At 45.6% G+C, this 16,307-nt stretch overlaps 1 protein-coding gene across 1 annotated transcript; it reads right to left on the bottom strand.

The window, feature by feature from the left end:
- Positions 1 to 446: 446 nt before the first annotated feature.
- LOC140651479 (maternal embryonic leucine zipper kinase-like) lies at positions 447 to 16,182 on the bottom strand (the record flags this gene model as incomplete). Its single annotated transcript, XM_072860953.1, has 12 exons — positions 15,714 to 16,182; positions 15,331 to 15,416; positions 14,735 to 14,851; positions 14,055 to 14,198; positions 12,432 to 12,500; positions 10,275 to 10,367; positions 9,011 to 9,103; positions 5,800 to 5,868; positions 5,148 to 5,246; positions 4,580 to 4,666; positions 3,077 to 3,205; positions 447 to 557 (listed from the first exon to the last, which is right to left on the bottom strand). Coding segments are annotated over exons 1-12 (1,161 nt in total), but the record flags the coding sequence as incomplete, so codon positions are not given.
- Between the last annotated feature and the right edge of the window lie 125 nt (positions 16,183 to 16,307).

Raw genomic sequence — 16,307 nt, 5'->3', positions numbered from 1 at the left:
TTTTCATTTGGTTTAACTGTATGATTTTAATTGCTTCACTGGATTTTCTTGTCCAATCCAGACAGGCTGAACTTCTTCAAAGACTTGCCCAGCTATAGCCTAGCTCTGAGATCTTGTTTCCTGTCAGTTTTAAAGTCTGTTACTGTTGCCTCAGTTCCTCGTTCCCTGTATGCTGGTTTTATGCGTACCAAATGTCAAAGCTCAAGCTCTCATCAAACGAATCACGACCCACAGCTAGAGGAAGCCACAATCTATGTTCAGAGATAGATTTAAAACATTTCTTTACTCAGTTTGTAACTCCCTTTGGCCAGGGTCCACCAAACATTTAAATATGTAACAAGTTCTATGTACAACGAGAATAAGATGTTTTCGATTAAGAATAACATATCTATTTTTTTAAAAACTAACTAGTATTTACTCTTCAAACACCTGCTTTGTTCATGAGTATTTAGAATCAATTCTTCTAAAGGAGATTCTTCAAACAGCGAAGCTGCATCAGAAACTTCCATGGATCCAAACGCATGCGGCGCATCTTCATACGTCATAGCTTTTTCAGACTGAAAAGAAAGACTCCGTTGAGATGCCATTGCGCTATTAAAAGGAAGAGTTCATCAGAAAAGTGTCATTAAGATCTAAGTCTTATTTCTTTCTAAGTTCCTAACGATGGTTAACACCTAACGGACGTTCCCGTGCCCTAAGTTTTATAATACGACTTTAATACTGTCGTCGCGGATTTGTCATTTGTTTCAAAAGCAGATGTGAAATTATTCTCAAAGCACCATTACCAAGTCATCTTTCGTGACCTGTGTCAAGAAGAGGAGCAACTCACAAAAAATACCTGCCTCTGATTGCAAGACTTGGGCCACAAGCTCTTTTCACCAAAAGCCAAGTAATTAGCTGGAAAGAACCCAAGAAAAGAACGCAGTAACGTCTGAAAGGGGGCTGGATAAAGGTAAACACATTACATCCAAAACACACGATTATGGAATCTGGAACAGCCCTGGAACTCGCGGTCAGAAGCCTTCATCGAATTGCTGGCTGCGAAAAAAAGTTGTCATTTATTCAGTCACAGGATTCCCAACTTCAGCCCAGATGGCTAACCTTCACGGCTGGCACCACATACAATCACAATCAGACACTGTGTAGCACGGTATCCTTAGTTTCTAACACCTTTTGTTATTCTCCGGAAACTCTTCCCAAGGACTCCTTCCGTACCACTTCAGTGAAGTTGCATACAGTTACTTTCCATTAGCAGGCCTCAGCTGGAATGGCTACCATTTGAGGAAGCGCTGTTCTGCTGGCAGGTAAGTTTCTCTTGGCCTATGATCAAGAATATTGCAATGATCAGATCTCTCACTGCTACTGGAACAGAAACAGAGCTTCCCACTATGCTACCAGGCTTACTACGATGACTTACTAAAAAGCCGTTACCAGAGGGCTGCTAGCTACAGCCAAGAAAGTAACAGCCCCATATTGTGGTTGAAATCCCATTCCGTTCCACTACGAATGCCTGAATAGGATTCCTTGGCTACCGTGTTCCAGAGGACATTCATGCCATTGTGAGTTTTTGGAATATCCTTCTACATCAAACTGCTTGAAATAAGGCAGTATTATGCACAAGCTCGTGCCACCAAATTCCATTCAGAAACTGGCTAAGTCAAAGGTTCTGTTTGCTTGGTTGTCTTCGCATTAGACCAGATCTAGCTAGACAGCTTTGCTAGCTGGGTATTTCAGCAAAGTCAGTTGATATCCGCTCCTAGAATCTACGTGCAGGTAAATTAAAATGTGTCCCGAGTGCTGTACAAGGACTAATGGATTCTTGTGTTGTGTAGACATCTTCACAATCACCTGTGACGGTATAATGCATATGTTAAATAGTAGCATTAGCCAGATCAGTTTACCTAGGACACCCCTAGAGATGAAGTAACTTCACAGCATCGGCGCTACTGAACCTAGAGAACCTCCACCTTAAAATCATCCGAGTGTAGAAGACTAACCCACCACGATCATGGAAATCACATTACGCATATTCAGCAACACTTATGATTCATGGTCTGTTGCGCAGCACTGGTAATCTTGGAATTCTCATCTGTGTTTCAAAGCAGTTGCGCGAGAAAACTTAAATTATTTACGTGCAATTGAATCAGATGCATAAGAAAGTATTTATTCTGAGGGCTTGTCTCTGTGCAGAGAACAGCACATTCAGATAGCTAGTTAATAATTTTACACAGATGTCTACAGTTCAAGGGGAATGGCTAATAGGAAGTCTGCAATTTTCCTGAATGCTTTTGAGTTTGTCAAACACAGACAGTATCAGCGACATCCCGTATAGCTGCATGTTACATATGATATTGCAAGCAATTTAGCAATTTTAGACAAGTTCTGAAGTGCCCTGTTTGCACTTTGCTACCAAACCACAGGAACAGAAATTACCGTAAGAGATACAAAACCGCTTTCAGAATCCAATTCATCAGAAAAACATCAGCAACATGTTTCCTTTGCTCAAAACAAAGAGAATCCTCTCTGGGGTTGTGTTCTAACAGGAAACAGATGAGGAAGGAACAGGTCTCTCCTCTTTGACCATCAGCTCGTGTAGTGTCCATGTCATCTCAAAGTAGGCTGCCCAGATGACGTGCCAGGATGTTTCAGAAGACTTTCCTTACTAAGCCATGCTAAATGCAACCAGCAAGGTACAAAAATATGTAGAGACTAGTGCAAGAGAGTGCAGTAAGAAGGTAGGCACCACAGAGGAAAACCTGGAATGACCACATAGGCCAGCTAACGGGCAGTTTTAGTCCATTTCCGTGAGTAGCCAAGGGGAGGTTCTGTGCGGTACTCACAATGCACCATGTCCTCCCAGATAGTTATTCCAGTAACGTCAATTTGTAGAAGCAGCCCAGCTTGCTAAAACATGCTCATGAGGGGACTGAACTGTTTAACGACCAAGACTTTGGCTGACCGCACACATGCTCTCTTACTGATGTTTAGGGGACCAGTCTGTTTTCCCAGGCAAAGCTTTGTTAATGCAGAGCAGCATTTTAATCAGTATGTCGTCCTGTTGAATTCAAAAACCTACCTCGAGGCCCGCCGATTGTGCTGTACTGGCATGCCCTGTTAGACGTGGAACCCTGAAGCGAACACGCTTGCCACGAGCCTTCTTGGATTGCAGCAAGAGAGATGTTGCTGACATTTGGTCATATTTCCACTAGGGGGGAAAAAAAACCCAAAAGAGTATTTTAATCTCCTCTTTGGAAACAGCGTAAGTACAAAGCAAGCTCAGCCTTCTGAAAATGTCTCTGTTTCTGCAAGTTTTTCTGCTTGCTGTGCATCCCTAATGTTTGGTCACCTAAGTGTAATTTCAGACTTCAGCTGATCCACTCCATGTGTTTGAGATCAAGAAACAGACTATGGGGGTTGTTCTTTGCAAGTTAGTTCATGGTACGCTCACTACGGTGAAAGCCAATGCTGGGGCCAGAGTCTATCTACTGAAGTGAATGGCAAAGCTATTCATTCAGTTTAGCCAATATTTCAACCAGAGTCTCCATTTTTTTTTAATTCTACCCCCCCGCCCCGTTCTTCCTCCACGAGCAGCACCAACTTTTTGCATGATTTGCAGCAACTCTGCTTGTGTGAGGAACATGGGTGCAATGCTTGACAGGTTTGCAGCATAGTACAATTAGTTTGAATTTAGTTATAAGGGATTAGAAGTCCTCCAGTAAAGGACTATGCAAATGCCCCAGACCTGTGTGGGAGTACTTTTCCCCATGTAGCCAGATTATTCAGATTCTTTCCTATAACTGAAGAGCAAGTAGCATTAACAAATCCATCTTGAGTATCACACACATTTTGTAAGTCTGTTTCTACTACAGTTATGTGGAAACCCTAACAGTTTTTCCAAAGCAAAGAACTATGTCACTGCTACCATGTACAAAGCAGCAAAAAATTCAATTTCAAGGGAGAATTTTCAGATTCAGGTTAAAGCTGGAGGAGGCATCATGTTTCAAGTCTCTTCTACAGCGTGCAATGTCATTGCTAACATTTGTACGAGTCTTCTAGTAGTAGTCAGTTCCACTTCTGTCACTTGTATTCAAAAGTGACTAAACATACTCGCTTTTTTAAAAAACTGTGAATATTAACTCCCAGAAAGGTATTTTATAGTCTGGGTGATGCTGATATTTTTCTCTCACTCTTTTTTTTTTCCCCCTTCTTACTTATTGAACCATTTCAAAGCAAAGAGTTAACCCAGCAACTGGCATCTGTTGGTCAACCATAAATTTCTGTAAGTCCATTTTGACCTTACGAGATTCAGAAGGATTTTACCATGGTGGGAAAGAACAGTAAGGTTTAGGAAACGTGATGAGCACAATTAAACGAGGAAAAGGAAAAAAACCAAATTTGAACTTCAGAACTGTAGTTATAGGCTGCAGCTAGATTCTGGAGTTCTGCGGGGACTCCTTAATTCTGGAAAGCGTTAAAAATTTCATACTTGAGAATAAGTGAGCATTAGTCTTAATACAGTAAGTTTCTTTACTGTATTACTGTGTTTAGTTACTGTAAATGACTGATATATACTTCTTACCTCTGATATTAATTCCGATATACTCTCCCTGCTCTGTTTATGAAACACAGAAAGCTCTGTTATGCAGTCTTCATCAAGATGTCCCAGCTGCAAGAACATGACTGATATTGAAGCATGAGGCTTTCAATTTGTCTCCTAGTCCATAGCTGACTGTGACACTGTTGTGAAACCCAGGGGGCTGAGTCAATCATCAACCAGTATTTTAGACCTTGTATTTTAAATGGCATCATAGCTAAATATTGTAGGGAAGAGACTGAAAAAGTCATACAAGTTCAACAGCTTCACAGTCTGGCTCCTCCTTGCTGAGAGGTTGTGAATTCAAATAAGAAAGCCTGACAGCAGATGGGGTTTTTACTAGAGATGAAAACACATTTGAAATTCCTCCTCAAGAGAAATCGAGAGAAAGTAGTAACATTTTGACAGCAGCAAGAAGAATCAGAAAGGAGCCATGGCCACCTCAAAGTTCATCTTTGGAGAAATGTCTTCACACCCCCATACTGTGAGGATGGTAGTAAACCAGTAAAGATTACATTAAATACTTTAGTATTCATCTGACAAGTGTACTTACGGGGTACTTGCTTTGCCACTGAACAGCATCAGAATAACCTTGCATGAGCCAAGGGTGACTTAATAGATGTTTAACTGTCATCCGCTTCTTTGGGTCCACCTAGCGGGCAATAAAAATCAAGCTGATACTTAAATCACGGAGAAGAACTGAAACAACAATTTGTCTTCTACTCAGAAGTTTAGGGTGGTTAGAAGCTCAAAGGGAAACCAATGCTGTTTCATAGCTTCACCAAAAGGAAGGTCAAACACGTGAGCTGTGAAGAGCAGTTACAGAACCCACAGCGTCAATAAATGTTCCAGGACTATTCTTGAGCATTGGCTAGATTGCTTAGATGTAGCCCACATGCTTAGCCAGTATGTTTAGCTTCATTTAGAAAACAGCTCTTATTTGCACAGCACAATTAAGAACAACCACATGCAGGCTGCTTGAAGACACTGTTTAATCGTTTAAATTTTGCTTAGTTATTTCTATACCCAATCATTCTTCTCCAAGAATTTTCAGCAGAAGGCAATATTAATCTTTTCTTCAAAAATCTGCAAGAATTAAACTTCTTCTTTAAACACGGAATATTTTTTAAGTATTTCATCGATGTAGTGTTTTGATCTATGCAATAGTACTTTATAGACCTACTGAAGAGAAGCAATACCTTTACCTGCAACGTTTGGTTAAGTAGGAGTGCACTGCTAGGAGAGCGCCACTTTGGAATACTGTATTTTCCTCTCTGCAGAAAAAAGAGGGTTTAGAACGAACCTTGAACAGCTAGCTCAAAAGGAACTGCTAAATTACTTGGATGATAGTGACGTCTGTATTCGGTCAAAAAGGAAGAACAGCAGGCACATGCAAACTTAGCTTTAAGAACGACTTGAATAAATGTAATGGGAGCACTAAACCCCAGCTGTATTAGTAAGGTAAATGCTATGTTTGAATTATCAGCTGCAGTTTTCACCCACTCAGCTTGTGTGCCATGTCCATCTCAGTCCACTTTTGCAGCTAACCTGCTCCTTAGCTATTGCATTGTTTCATCATACCAAGTTGATACTGAAGTTTTACAAGTGCCAACATGTTGGAGCATGACTGACTGATATTAGCACTTTGAAATGTGAACATTCATTGAAGTGACTGCTTTCCAGACACTAAAAATAAACCATCCTCAACGTGTAGCTATTCTTTTTTTGAACAGGTTACACCTAATGCTAGAGTTTAGCTCTCTACTCGTACTGCAGACAGGAAAAAGGCTGCAGATTTAACAGGTCAGTTTCTTTCAACTGAATGATGTACTGGGTTTTTCTTAAAATTCTTGATTAGAAGAAAATTGAAAATGGCTTTCAGATTTGAGATACAACACCAGTAGCTGAAAAGCAAACCAAATTCACCATCAAGGATCATTTACTTCTCAATGAAAATGGAGGGGGGCAGGAAATCAGTAAACAGCCATTGTGAAATAACATAACTATCAACTTGTCAAGGCAGCTTTATTTCTACCAACAAATGCCTCAATAACAAAACAGTTGGTATTATACGCAACATACATTTCTAAGCAGAGTATGCATTGCTTTGACATCGCAGGTTAAAGAAGTTAAGTTACATCTTTACAGACACTACTAAGGAGCTATTTATAAATAGTTTGTAGGCTGTTTCACAACACAGCTTTACTCTGAAACTGAGCCAAGTCAAGCAACACATGTAATCTGCATTTAGCTAGAATAAATAGCTTGCAATGAGAAAGAAATAGCTTGGTAAAGAGCTTGCAATAGCTACCAGATGCATAAGATCCCACCAGAAATAAGGGGGGTGGGGTGTTTTTGGTTTTGTTCTTTGGTTCGTTGGTTGGTTTGTTTTTTTTTCCCCCCGAAGTTACATCACATGCTTGATTTTTCATTCACAAAGTAAAGACAGTTATTCAAGTATTCCCAAATGAAGAGATGTGGAACATTCCAGGGAAAGAAATATTGCATGTAAGTCATATGATCCTAAATAGATTCAAGCAGCAGATTATTACATTGACTTGGAACAATAGTTCTGACTTGAGATTACAATAAATTTCAGGATCTATAATGTGTGAAATTAAATTCCACAACAGTGCAGAAGCGTCCTCATTTCAAGCCATTCTCCGTTCACAACCACCTAAAATTAAAACAAATTCGGAGCGCAAAGAGGAAGCCTGCAGCTTAACACCTGTGGCATTCTCAGTTTTCGACTGCACCCAGGCTAAGCTTTAAAACTTGGTCGTCTCCGTTCACTTCACCAAGTGTCACTGGGCAACATTCTGTCAGTCCAAACAACTCGGCTCCTAGCTCCTGTGCGCGGTAGACAACTATAACTACGCAGAAATCATTTTTTTTATAAACTCCAGATCTCCATTCCACATCTAAGCTCTCTGTTCACGTTTTAACTATTGACAAGTTTAAGACAATGAATACCTTAAGCAGTCAGGCCATTTACCAGGTTCTGCATCTTGGCATCAGGACCAGCATAAAGGATTTTCTGTCGTCCTACAAAAGTAGGCTTTATCAATGGACAAGTTCTCTCTATGTACTAACCTTAGGGGTCGACACCACAGTTCACACCACAAGCAGAGAGGGAAGGTAGCTCAAGTCGGACTGACGACCTAGTCGATTCCCCTTTATAGCGAGTTTACTGAGAAATTGCAAGCGCTTGCTACCATGATCTGGACGATGCTCTCAGTCATATGGTTTAGCTTTAGGTAGTCCTGCAAGGAGCAGGGAGTTGGACTCGATGATCCTTATGGGTCCCTTCCAACTCTGTGAGATATTCTACGATTATGCAAGGAGGAAAGTCATATCATTTTAATGGTGACTCATCTGAACGCGGGCACCTTTACACAATCTCTTCGCATCAGTTAGCCATTGCTTCCTTTTCTTTACGTTCTTTACAACAACTCAAACGGAGGCTTCCTACAGGTCTTCCGTCAAGGTCCTCAAGCCCACTCCAATTCCAGACTAAAAAGCCATGCCGTTTGATGAACTAATCCTGCACTTTATAGAGCTCCGATTGTTATGCGCCCCCCCCCCCCCCCCCCCAAAAAAAAAAAAAAAAACGCTCCCTCTGTAGATCAGCTGCCGGTTGCCTCCTACCAGAGTAGTCCCTGAACACTCTCGAGGAGTTTTTTGGGGGTTTTGTTTCTAGGCATACCAGCCTCTGGGGGAGAGAAGGACAAAGAGGTAGAGGAAGCCAAAGCCCTTCCCCAACACAGCTACTCCTCACCCCCCTCGCTTACGAGAAGCTTTATCAACAGACATTTCATGGCAGCTTAGAAGCGGTTGGTAGAGTTGTGTGTACGATGTGGAACAGCAGCTGTTTAGCTGCATCAGGAGGAGCTTACAGGGAAACAGAACCAACGACCAAATTCTATTACTTCCTATTCATTCAACTTTTTCTGTGGATTATGGTGTCTCCCATTTCCTCCTCAATTTGGAGGAGGAAAACATAATAGCAGATGCAGAACCCTGCAGAACCATGAGAATAGCTGACATTTAAGAACATCATTTTTGGTCACGCAAATGACATACTTGCAACTCTATTCCACGCAATACAGGGAGAAGCCAGACAAAGGCTCAGACACAAAAACCCAGCCCACCAGCAAGAAAATGCTCCTCCTGAAACTCCACTTCCTATCACGTTATAGGACCAAGCTAGAGTACTGCAAAGGCCAATGGAAGACGCAAACAAATCCAAAAAATGTTGGTAAGAAAAGTAGCAAAGTGTAGCAAAAGTCAGCAGACGTGCCTTTTCGCCCTAGGCACAGCTCAACAGGTTCTGCCATCAGAAAAGCAAGGGCCTCTCATAAAGCTTAGCAATGTCTGTTCCTAGTGCATTCTAGCCCCATCAAGACCTACCATTACCTTCCTGTAGACAGCCACGACGTTGTCATCATCAAAGGGGAGAAAGCCACTCAGCAGAGCATACAGCAGTACTCCCATGCTCCAAATATCTGCCTAAAAAAATAAGAGTGGAAGTTCACGAACCCGATCTCTCCAAAATGGCTTAGAGACAGGTAACATGGTCCCCCTTCAGCAAAGTCCACATACAACCCACGGAAAGCAGGCTCCTCAATTCTGGACAGAACTCTCATATTCCAACTGAAAGCACACAACCCAAATTCAATTTTCAATTCACTTAAGCTAGAGCGCTAGGAAAACCAATATCCTCTCCTCCGATCACCAAATTGCTGCGTTAACGTCAACCTCCAAGAATTTCACTGGCAAAAATGAAACCAAACTCATCACAAGGGATTTAGTACGGTAACGTATTACTGACTCCAACAGCTGTCAGCACAGTTACAAGCGACTTGAAAGCCCTACCGTTTCTTCTCTATTCGTATAGGCGCGACAAGGTACACACGCCTCCTAGCGCCTCATACTGTAAGTCCCGCTTAGAGCATAAAGAGAAAGGAGGCTCGAAAAGCACTGGACTTCATGGAAAACAAAACAAACAAACAAAGAAAGCAGGGGTTAGAGGCCAAGGACAGTGGTGCGAAGGGATGTAAAAGGAAAAAAGACCGACTCCATCCAGCAGCGCAGCGATTTAGCAAGCTTGAGGGGACTGCAATTACAGCATTTTGGATGGATTCATAAAAGGAAGTAGCAGGCCCTAATGTTCTAGACAGGGAATCAAAGCTGGATAAACTCCACATTTTTCTTCTCTCAAATTTTACTACACTGCGCAGTGCAAAGAGACCAAGTTTTCGTACCACAATTTCAAGCTAAAGACAGGCCTGATGAGGCATGCAAGATACTGTGACTGCACAAGAATTTGCAGCAAGAGTCGGACAATTAACAGAACAAATCACTGCTTGAAAGAACGTGCAGTAGAAGGAAGGGGCTTAAGTTACTGTTTCGTAGGCACTAAAACGTGGAGCAACAAACGGAGATGGCGAAGGGTTAGTCAGAGAGGAGCTAGCCAGCTACATGATCCGTGGCCAAGGGCACTACGTGCTAGTCCAGGCTGTGACTTTTGAGGCTAGTCCCACAGCTTCCGAGAACTACCTAGGCAATGGTAGCCAGCAGCAGCCGAGAGAGAAACCGAGCGAGCCTATCTGAACCTCACCACCTTTAAATACACGGGGAGGGGGGAGGGGGGACCCTAGCGCAAAACCGTGCTCCGTACCTCTGAGCCAATATAGGCTTTGCCCTGAATCAGCTCCGGTGCTGCATAAGCTGGGCTTCCACAGCACGTGTTCAGATGGTAATCAAGGCCACCCTAGAATAACGCAGAAAACCGATCGCACAGACGCATTGGCTTTGACACAGCTTAAGTCTTCCAGCAACGACATATTAGAGGCTTCATTTCCCTCTGCTGTGCATCTACATCCGCCTTACGTTTTGCTTTGGTGAAATACGTGGCTTCACTAGGCAAAAACTTTCTAAGACCAAGAGGATCCTATCCTAGAGTTCAGATCCCAGGCTGCTCATTCATCTGTTATCCTAGCAGGCTTTTCCACAGCTCTTCTCCGATAAGAATACTTCCCTTTGCAACTGCAAAGAGAAGAGAGATGGAACTTGGGAAGGAGTCATCCAAGAGCTACCGGGCATGAGGCGAGCCGGTTATTTCTACCGGTATTTAATGCAATAACTTCTTCATGAAGAACCACTAAAAAGAATTCCTTACTAAAACCGTGGTATTACTTCGCCTGGGCTTTGTTCTGAGCGGACCAGAATAAGACGACATTGTATCACCAAGCGTGACACATGCGCTCGCCCTCTTAACCAAACCAGCGATATTTTGGTACAGGCTCCAAAGGAGGTAAAGGCCTGAGCTGTAGGGCAGGCCAAGAACTCCTCTGGTCCCGATCTGTTCTCTGAGAACCCACAAAGAAGCTGAGTGGCACAGTGAGCATCGGTGCAGAGCAGCTTGGAACACCCATCACGCGATTGACACGTGAATAGCGGGTGGCTTTTCCAAGACTCATTTATCAAGGAACAAAGCAAGCTCTGGGTCCAAGGAGCCTCATGCATAGCTCTCCTATCGCATGTAATCTGACTACGAGCCAACCACTTTACCCGTAAATATGAGAGAAGCGGCCTAAGTGAGCCGCCTTCGAGCTCTCCCTGCTAGGCAGCCTGGCTGCATGGCGGTGATCTCCCCTTGAGCTGGGACCCCTCTCAAGGCTGCTCCTGGCGGCAGAGAGACCTGTTACCAACAGCAGACCTTTGGCAAGCGACCGATGCCGCGCATAACCTTGTAGTATGGTAACCTTGCTTTTGTCTTGGGAACTTTGATGGCGTGCTGAATTGACAAATTTTGCATACATAATCCCTTAGACGTAAACCATTGTCCAAGTCTGAGACTAAGATTGGACCTAGCTGCACCTAAGCTCCATCAGGAGTTTAGAAAGCAACGGGGTCTCCTCTGAACCTCGTGACTCCACAGGAGGGCCCTCCCTACCCTTTGTATCCTCAGTCTCTCTGCAAATCCTTTTAACTCGAGCATAACCCAATTTTCCTGTGTACGTTTCTTCCATGCAGTAATTAACAGAGTGACCTTTGCCATCGCACTTTCTTAAGTTGCACTTTTATAAACGATATTAAAGCCACTTTTGCTAATACCTTTGACGGTGACTTTTTAAGCGCTCTAAATCACTCATTCACGACACCAAGGTGCTGGTCTAATGGTCTTGCTTGCCTGCAAGGTGCTCTAGGCTTGAGTCAAGTAAAGTGACCTGAGAACAAGGAACTGTCTTTGGATCAGTAAGACCTTCTTCCCATTAAATTGTTTCTTAACAGCACCCACCTCGCGTCCTAAGCTGACAAATAGAAAGGCCTCAGAGAAACCAATTTTAAACTCAGGAAACAACTCCGTACAAGCATAGGGAAGCAGAGGATTTGTAAACGTAACTGGAATAAATGATTCGATTCCACCCACAATCTCCACATCCATACCAATCTTTTGAAAAAAAAAGACATACACCACGGAAACGTCTTGGGGAAAAATGCGCACCAAGATAAGCTCTGTATTACAGGCCTTTAGACGTGACCGCAGGTGCTATACACGCGAGATGATCTCTGCCTTAGGTTATGATAAAGAGGAAGCTTAAGAGCAGAAAACGATCTAACGCTCTGCTGGTCGTAACACGCAGTTAACCGCTCTCTCACACGGTTACGGCCCTACCAAGTAACTAGCGACTGGGTGACCACTGTGCAAACGGCTTGAGTCCGGGGTCTTCGGGAAAGCCTCTGCATTGCACTCGGAAGTCAAACGTGCTTGTTTTATGTGCGTGCAGTAGCTGCTTTAGCTCTACTCTGGGAAAGCAACTGAGACTCTTACCTTTGGCTTGGCACAAAGTCCAAAGTCTATCAGCTTCAAGTTATGTTCCTCGTCAATCAGCAGATTTTCCTGGTAAAAGAGAAAGGGGTGATGAATGAATGAACCTAAGTATCCACGGAACCACGTTTTCTTTCACCTTATGTCTTCTGGTCATTAGCAGCTAGAATTTACCTGAAGCTCTCCTCTGGAGGTCTCGATGGGTCGCTAATGACTATATCCCATATTCCAGATGGGAAATGCTAGTTCCCATCTGCTGGGAAGGGCCGGGGAGGGGGGGGAGCATCAGGGCCTCGATAGCCAGCAAGCCGCACACGAGGCCGCCGTCTGCTCTGGCAGAAAAGGCGGCCAGCAATATTAAAAGGACTGTATTAAAAGGAGCACAGGTAGCGGACTGGGGGAAGTGACTCTAGTCCTCTGTTCAGAGCAGCTACAATAGTGCGTCGAGTTTCTGCCCCCCTCAGCACAGGGAAGACATCAAACTGAAGTAAGCTCAGTGGATGGCCACCGGTCTGCTCAGGGGGCTAGAGCGCTTGCTCAATGCGGAGAGGCTGAGGGAAAGCCATTCGTTCAGCCTGTAGACAAGAAAGCTTCGGTGGAGACCTCAGAGCAGCCTTTTAATACCTACAAGGAGGGCAGGAAGGCAGGGCTAGTCTCTTCACAGCAGCGCATGGTGGGGTAGTGACAGACAACAGGCATCGAGAGACATTCAGACTGGAAATAAGGAAAAGCCTTCCTCCTCGTAAGGACAGTGAAGAGCCGAGCAGGTTGCCCGGAGAGATTGCGCTGCCTCGTCCTTGGGAGAGGTCGCAGCTGTGAGTGGAGAGAGCCCCAGGAAGCTTGGTCTGACACTGCTTTGAGCAGGAGGGTCAAGCAGAAGCCTCTGGAAGTCACTTCCCACCCAAGCTCTCACACGATCCCATGAATCCCTCAGCCCTCCAGCTACAAGCCGCCTCCTTCCAAAAGGTACACACAACGCTTTGTTTGGGGAGAAGTTCTTTGGAGACAAAGATTTCATGAGCTGTCTAGGAACACGCTTGCGCGCTAAGAGTTTGCTTCTCTCGGAGGCGTCAGCATCTCTAAAAATGCAAAGTTCCCACCCCTTCAAGGAGAAAGGAACTCGAGTCTTCCATTCCCTAAACCTATGCTTAAACTCTGCAATGACAGCAAAGCCACAGGATGGGTCCAGGAGCGTTGCATCTCCCCCTACACCCTCTGCCTAGCCACCGCTTGCTTAAACTAAGCGGCGTCACTTTTCCTCTGGGCACGAAAACAGAACGGTTTGCACACCAGAGCGGCACCATAAAGGCTCTCTCCAGGCACCAGCTGGAATAAAGGGGATAACAAAAACGCCTAAGCAACATTCAGAGTCAGATCCACGTCTCTGCTCCACTCCCAGCTGGAGCGTGTTGTTCTGCTTTCTCTTTCAGAGCAAGCTCCTTCCTCAGATATAGCCACATCCAGCTCGGCTGAGGAACGTAGTGGCGAGTAGAAATAATGCTCTTCCAGAAGATGTTAGATAAAGAGCTAGAACGGCAAAGGCATAACCTCCTCCGGCTCGTGACGGAGAAGTCAAAGTGGGTGTTCGCTACTACTTACGCAAGTCTGACTGCTGTTCAGGCTTACCGGTTTGAGATCCCTGTGGGCATATCCCTGACTGTGAACGTAAGCAATTGCTGAAACAATCTGCCGAAAAAACACACGAGCTTCGTCTTCTGAAAGGCGGTCCTTTGCAATGATGTAATCAAACAGCTCTCCTCCAGGACAGTACTGCATGAAGACAGGAAAAAGAGAATACAGTAATGAAATCTAAACGACAACGAGAGCACTGCGCAGCAAGGAGAGGACGCTCTCCCATTCCCTCCGCTTTACCACAGTAGCGCCCAAGCGCCCCCACGCGCCCTAGTCAGCACTGCGGCAGACCAAACAAGCTGACAAGCCTGACTCGTGCCTGATGCGTTGCAACGGATACGCCACGCTACCGTCACAGGCGATGCAGATTGCCCAGGAGGCGACAACCACGCGGGAGTTCTGGGGTCCCGCCTATCCTGCTGATGCTATTTTAAAATAACTGAAGTGCGAGGTAGGACTTGAAGTTATTTCACTTACTCTAAACAGCGAAGAGCGGCTTTTACAAGAAGACAGAACACAGAACATACTACCAGCTTCATTTTTAAACTAAAGCGTCTTGAACACGCTCGTCACTGAGGTAACGTTTTAAGAATCGTTGCGTTTGAACTCTGTTATCATCTACTGCTACAGTCAAAAGCGGGAACCTTCGCCGTGGCAGAAGCACCGTTTCTTACCTCTAAGACCATGAATATTTTCTTGGATGTCTCTATCACGTGATACAACTGGCAAATATGCTGGTGACTTAAGTTCTTCACGGCGTCAACTTCTATTTTAACACGAGGCAAGTCATCCTAAGAGACCACAACAGCAAGAACCGTGAAGTTGCCGACTACTTTGACTGCCTGTACATCACAGTAAGCATCAGACTACCGCGCAGCACGACGTTTCACAGCAGCTATACGACAGCATGCGATTCGACTGCTCAAATCCAGTCCGGCCACGGCTCTGCCGTTACTCCCCTACAATTCTGGCACGTTGATCAGCAACGCCACAGGGGCGGGTGTAAAATAGCTGGTATTCCCATCGGCATTCTGTTTGAACTACTGCAATAATCTTTAACTTCCTCAGCTTTACAGCCAGAGAACGTTGCCCCCTTCACGAGAGGGCACAAGACTGACGGTCCTCTGTTAAAATTCCTTCAAGCCTACAGCATCCGTCAATAGCCACCAGGACAAGCAGGCAGCATTTCGACGCGTCACACCCCGGCTTCTCGAGAACTCCACAAGAACAGCAAAAGACGCTACGAACTTTTAAGTATCTTTTGGCTTACCCCTAGAGCACGTTTGTCCGTGATTTTTATCGCAACTTTTTCACCAGTGAGAAGATGTCGTGCAAGTTTTACCTTCGCAAACCCACCTAGAATTGGAAAGAGACGTTTAAAGCTCAGCGCGGTGACGTGCTTCCTCGCCTATAAGCTGACAGCTACCCCGGACTACGTGGCGTGCACGGCGCGCAGCGTCCTCTGTCCTCATTCGAGGAAGAAGCGGTCACTGCTACCAACTTCCAGTTACGTTTTCAGAGTTCTGCCCCCCCAAACGCAGACTTGAAACACGACCTCTAGATTCTGCGGTAACACCTGGCCTACACGCAGAGAAACGCTAAAGCGGCTCGACAGATCGCGCGCGTCTCTTTGCACGCACAGGCGAGGCCTACCTGTTCCAATGGTTTCGGTTAATTCATAGTACTTGCGAACTTCCTCGTAGTCGCCTGCAGCCATCCTGAGAGGAAGAGGGATCGCGCAGTTCTTCTCAGCACCTGCAAGGAGAAAGCCCAGCCGGTGCTCCCGCTTTTCCACTCCGGGCAGACCCGTGGAAACGGAACGCACGTTTGCTGCCGCTCGGGGGGCCAGGGCGGCGGGCGACCCGCTTTCAGGAGCGAGTGCCGCACACCGAGCGGCGAGTTGAGAGACGAGTAAGCCTGACCGCCCGCAGGCAAGGGCACAAAGCGCGGGCGTCTTTCAGGGGCTCCTCGCTGACGCTTGGCAGCGAGAGCGGGCGGCTGCTCTGCAGCAGCAGCGATAAGGCCCCCGCGCCGCTTTCCTCCGCAGGGCGACGACCGAGGCCCCAGAGGACGCCGCAGCGGGCTACCTCCTTCCGCGGGCTGCGCCGAGGCGGCAGCCCAGGGAAGAAGGCGGCTCTGAGCGCTGCTCCCACGCTGCCCGCAGCCCAGCTCCGCTGCGGACCCCTCCGGCGCCCGCCGCCAGGGCCGGGCCCGCCCGCCCGCCCGCGCGCGCTGCCCGGCGAGAGG

The sequence above is a fragment of the Ciconia boyciana genome, chromosome 4 (assembly GCF_034638445.1).
Source record: "Ciconia boyciana chromosome 4, ASM3463844v1, whole genome shotgun sequence".
Classification (NCBI taxonomy): Eukaryota; Metazoa; Chordata; class Aves; order Ciconiiformes; family Ciconiidae; genus Ciconia; species Ciconia boyciana.
The sequence above is the reverse complement of the archived record's forward strand: the minus strand, read 5'-3'. Positions and strand labels throughout refer to the sequence as shown.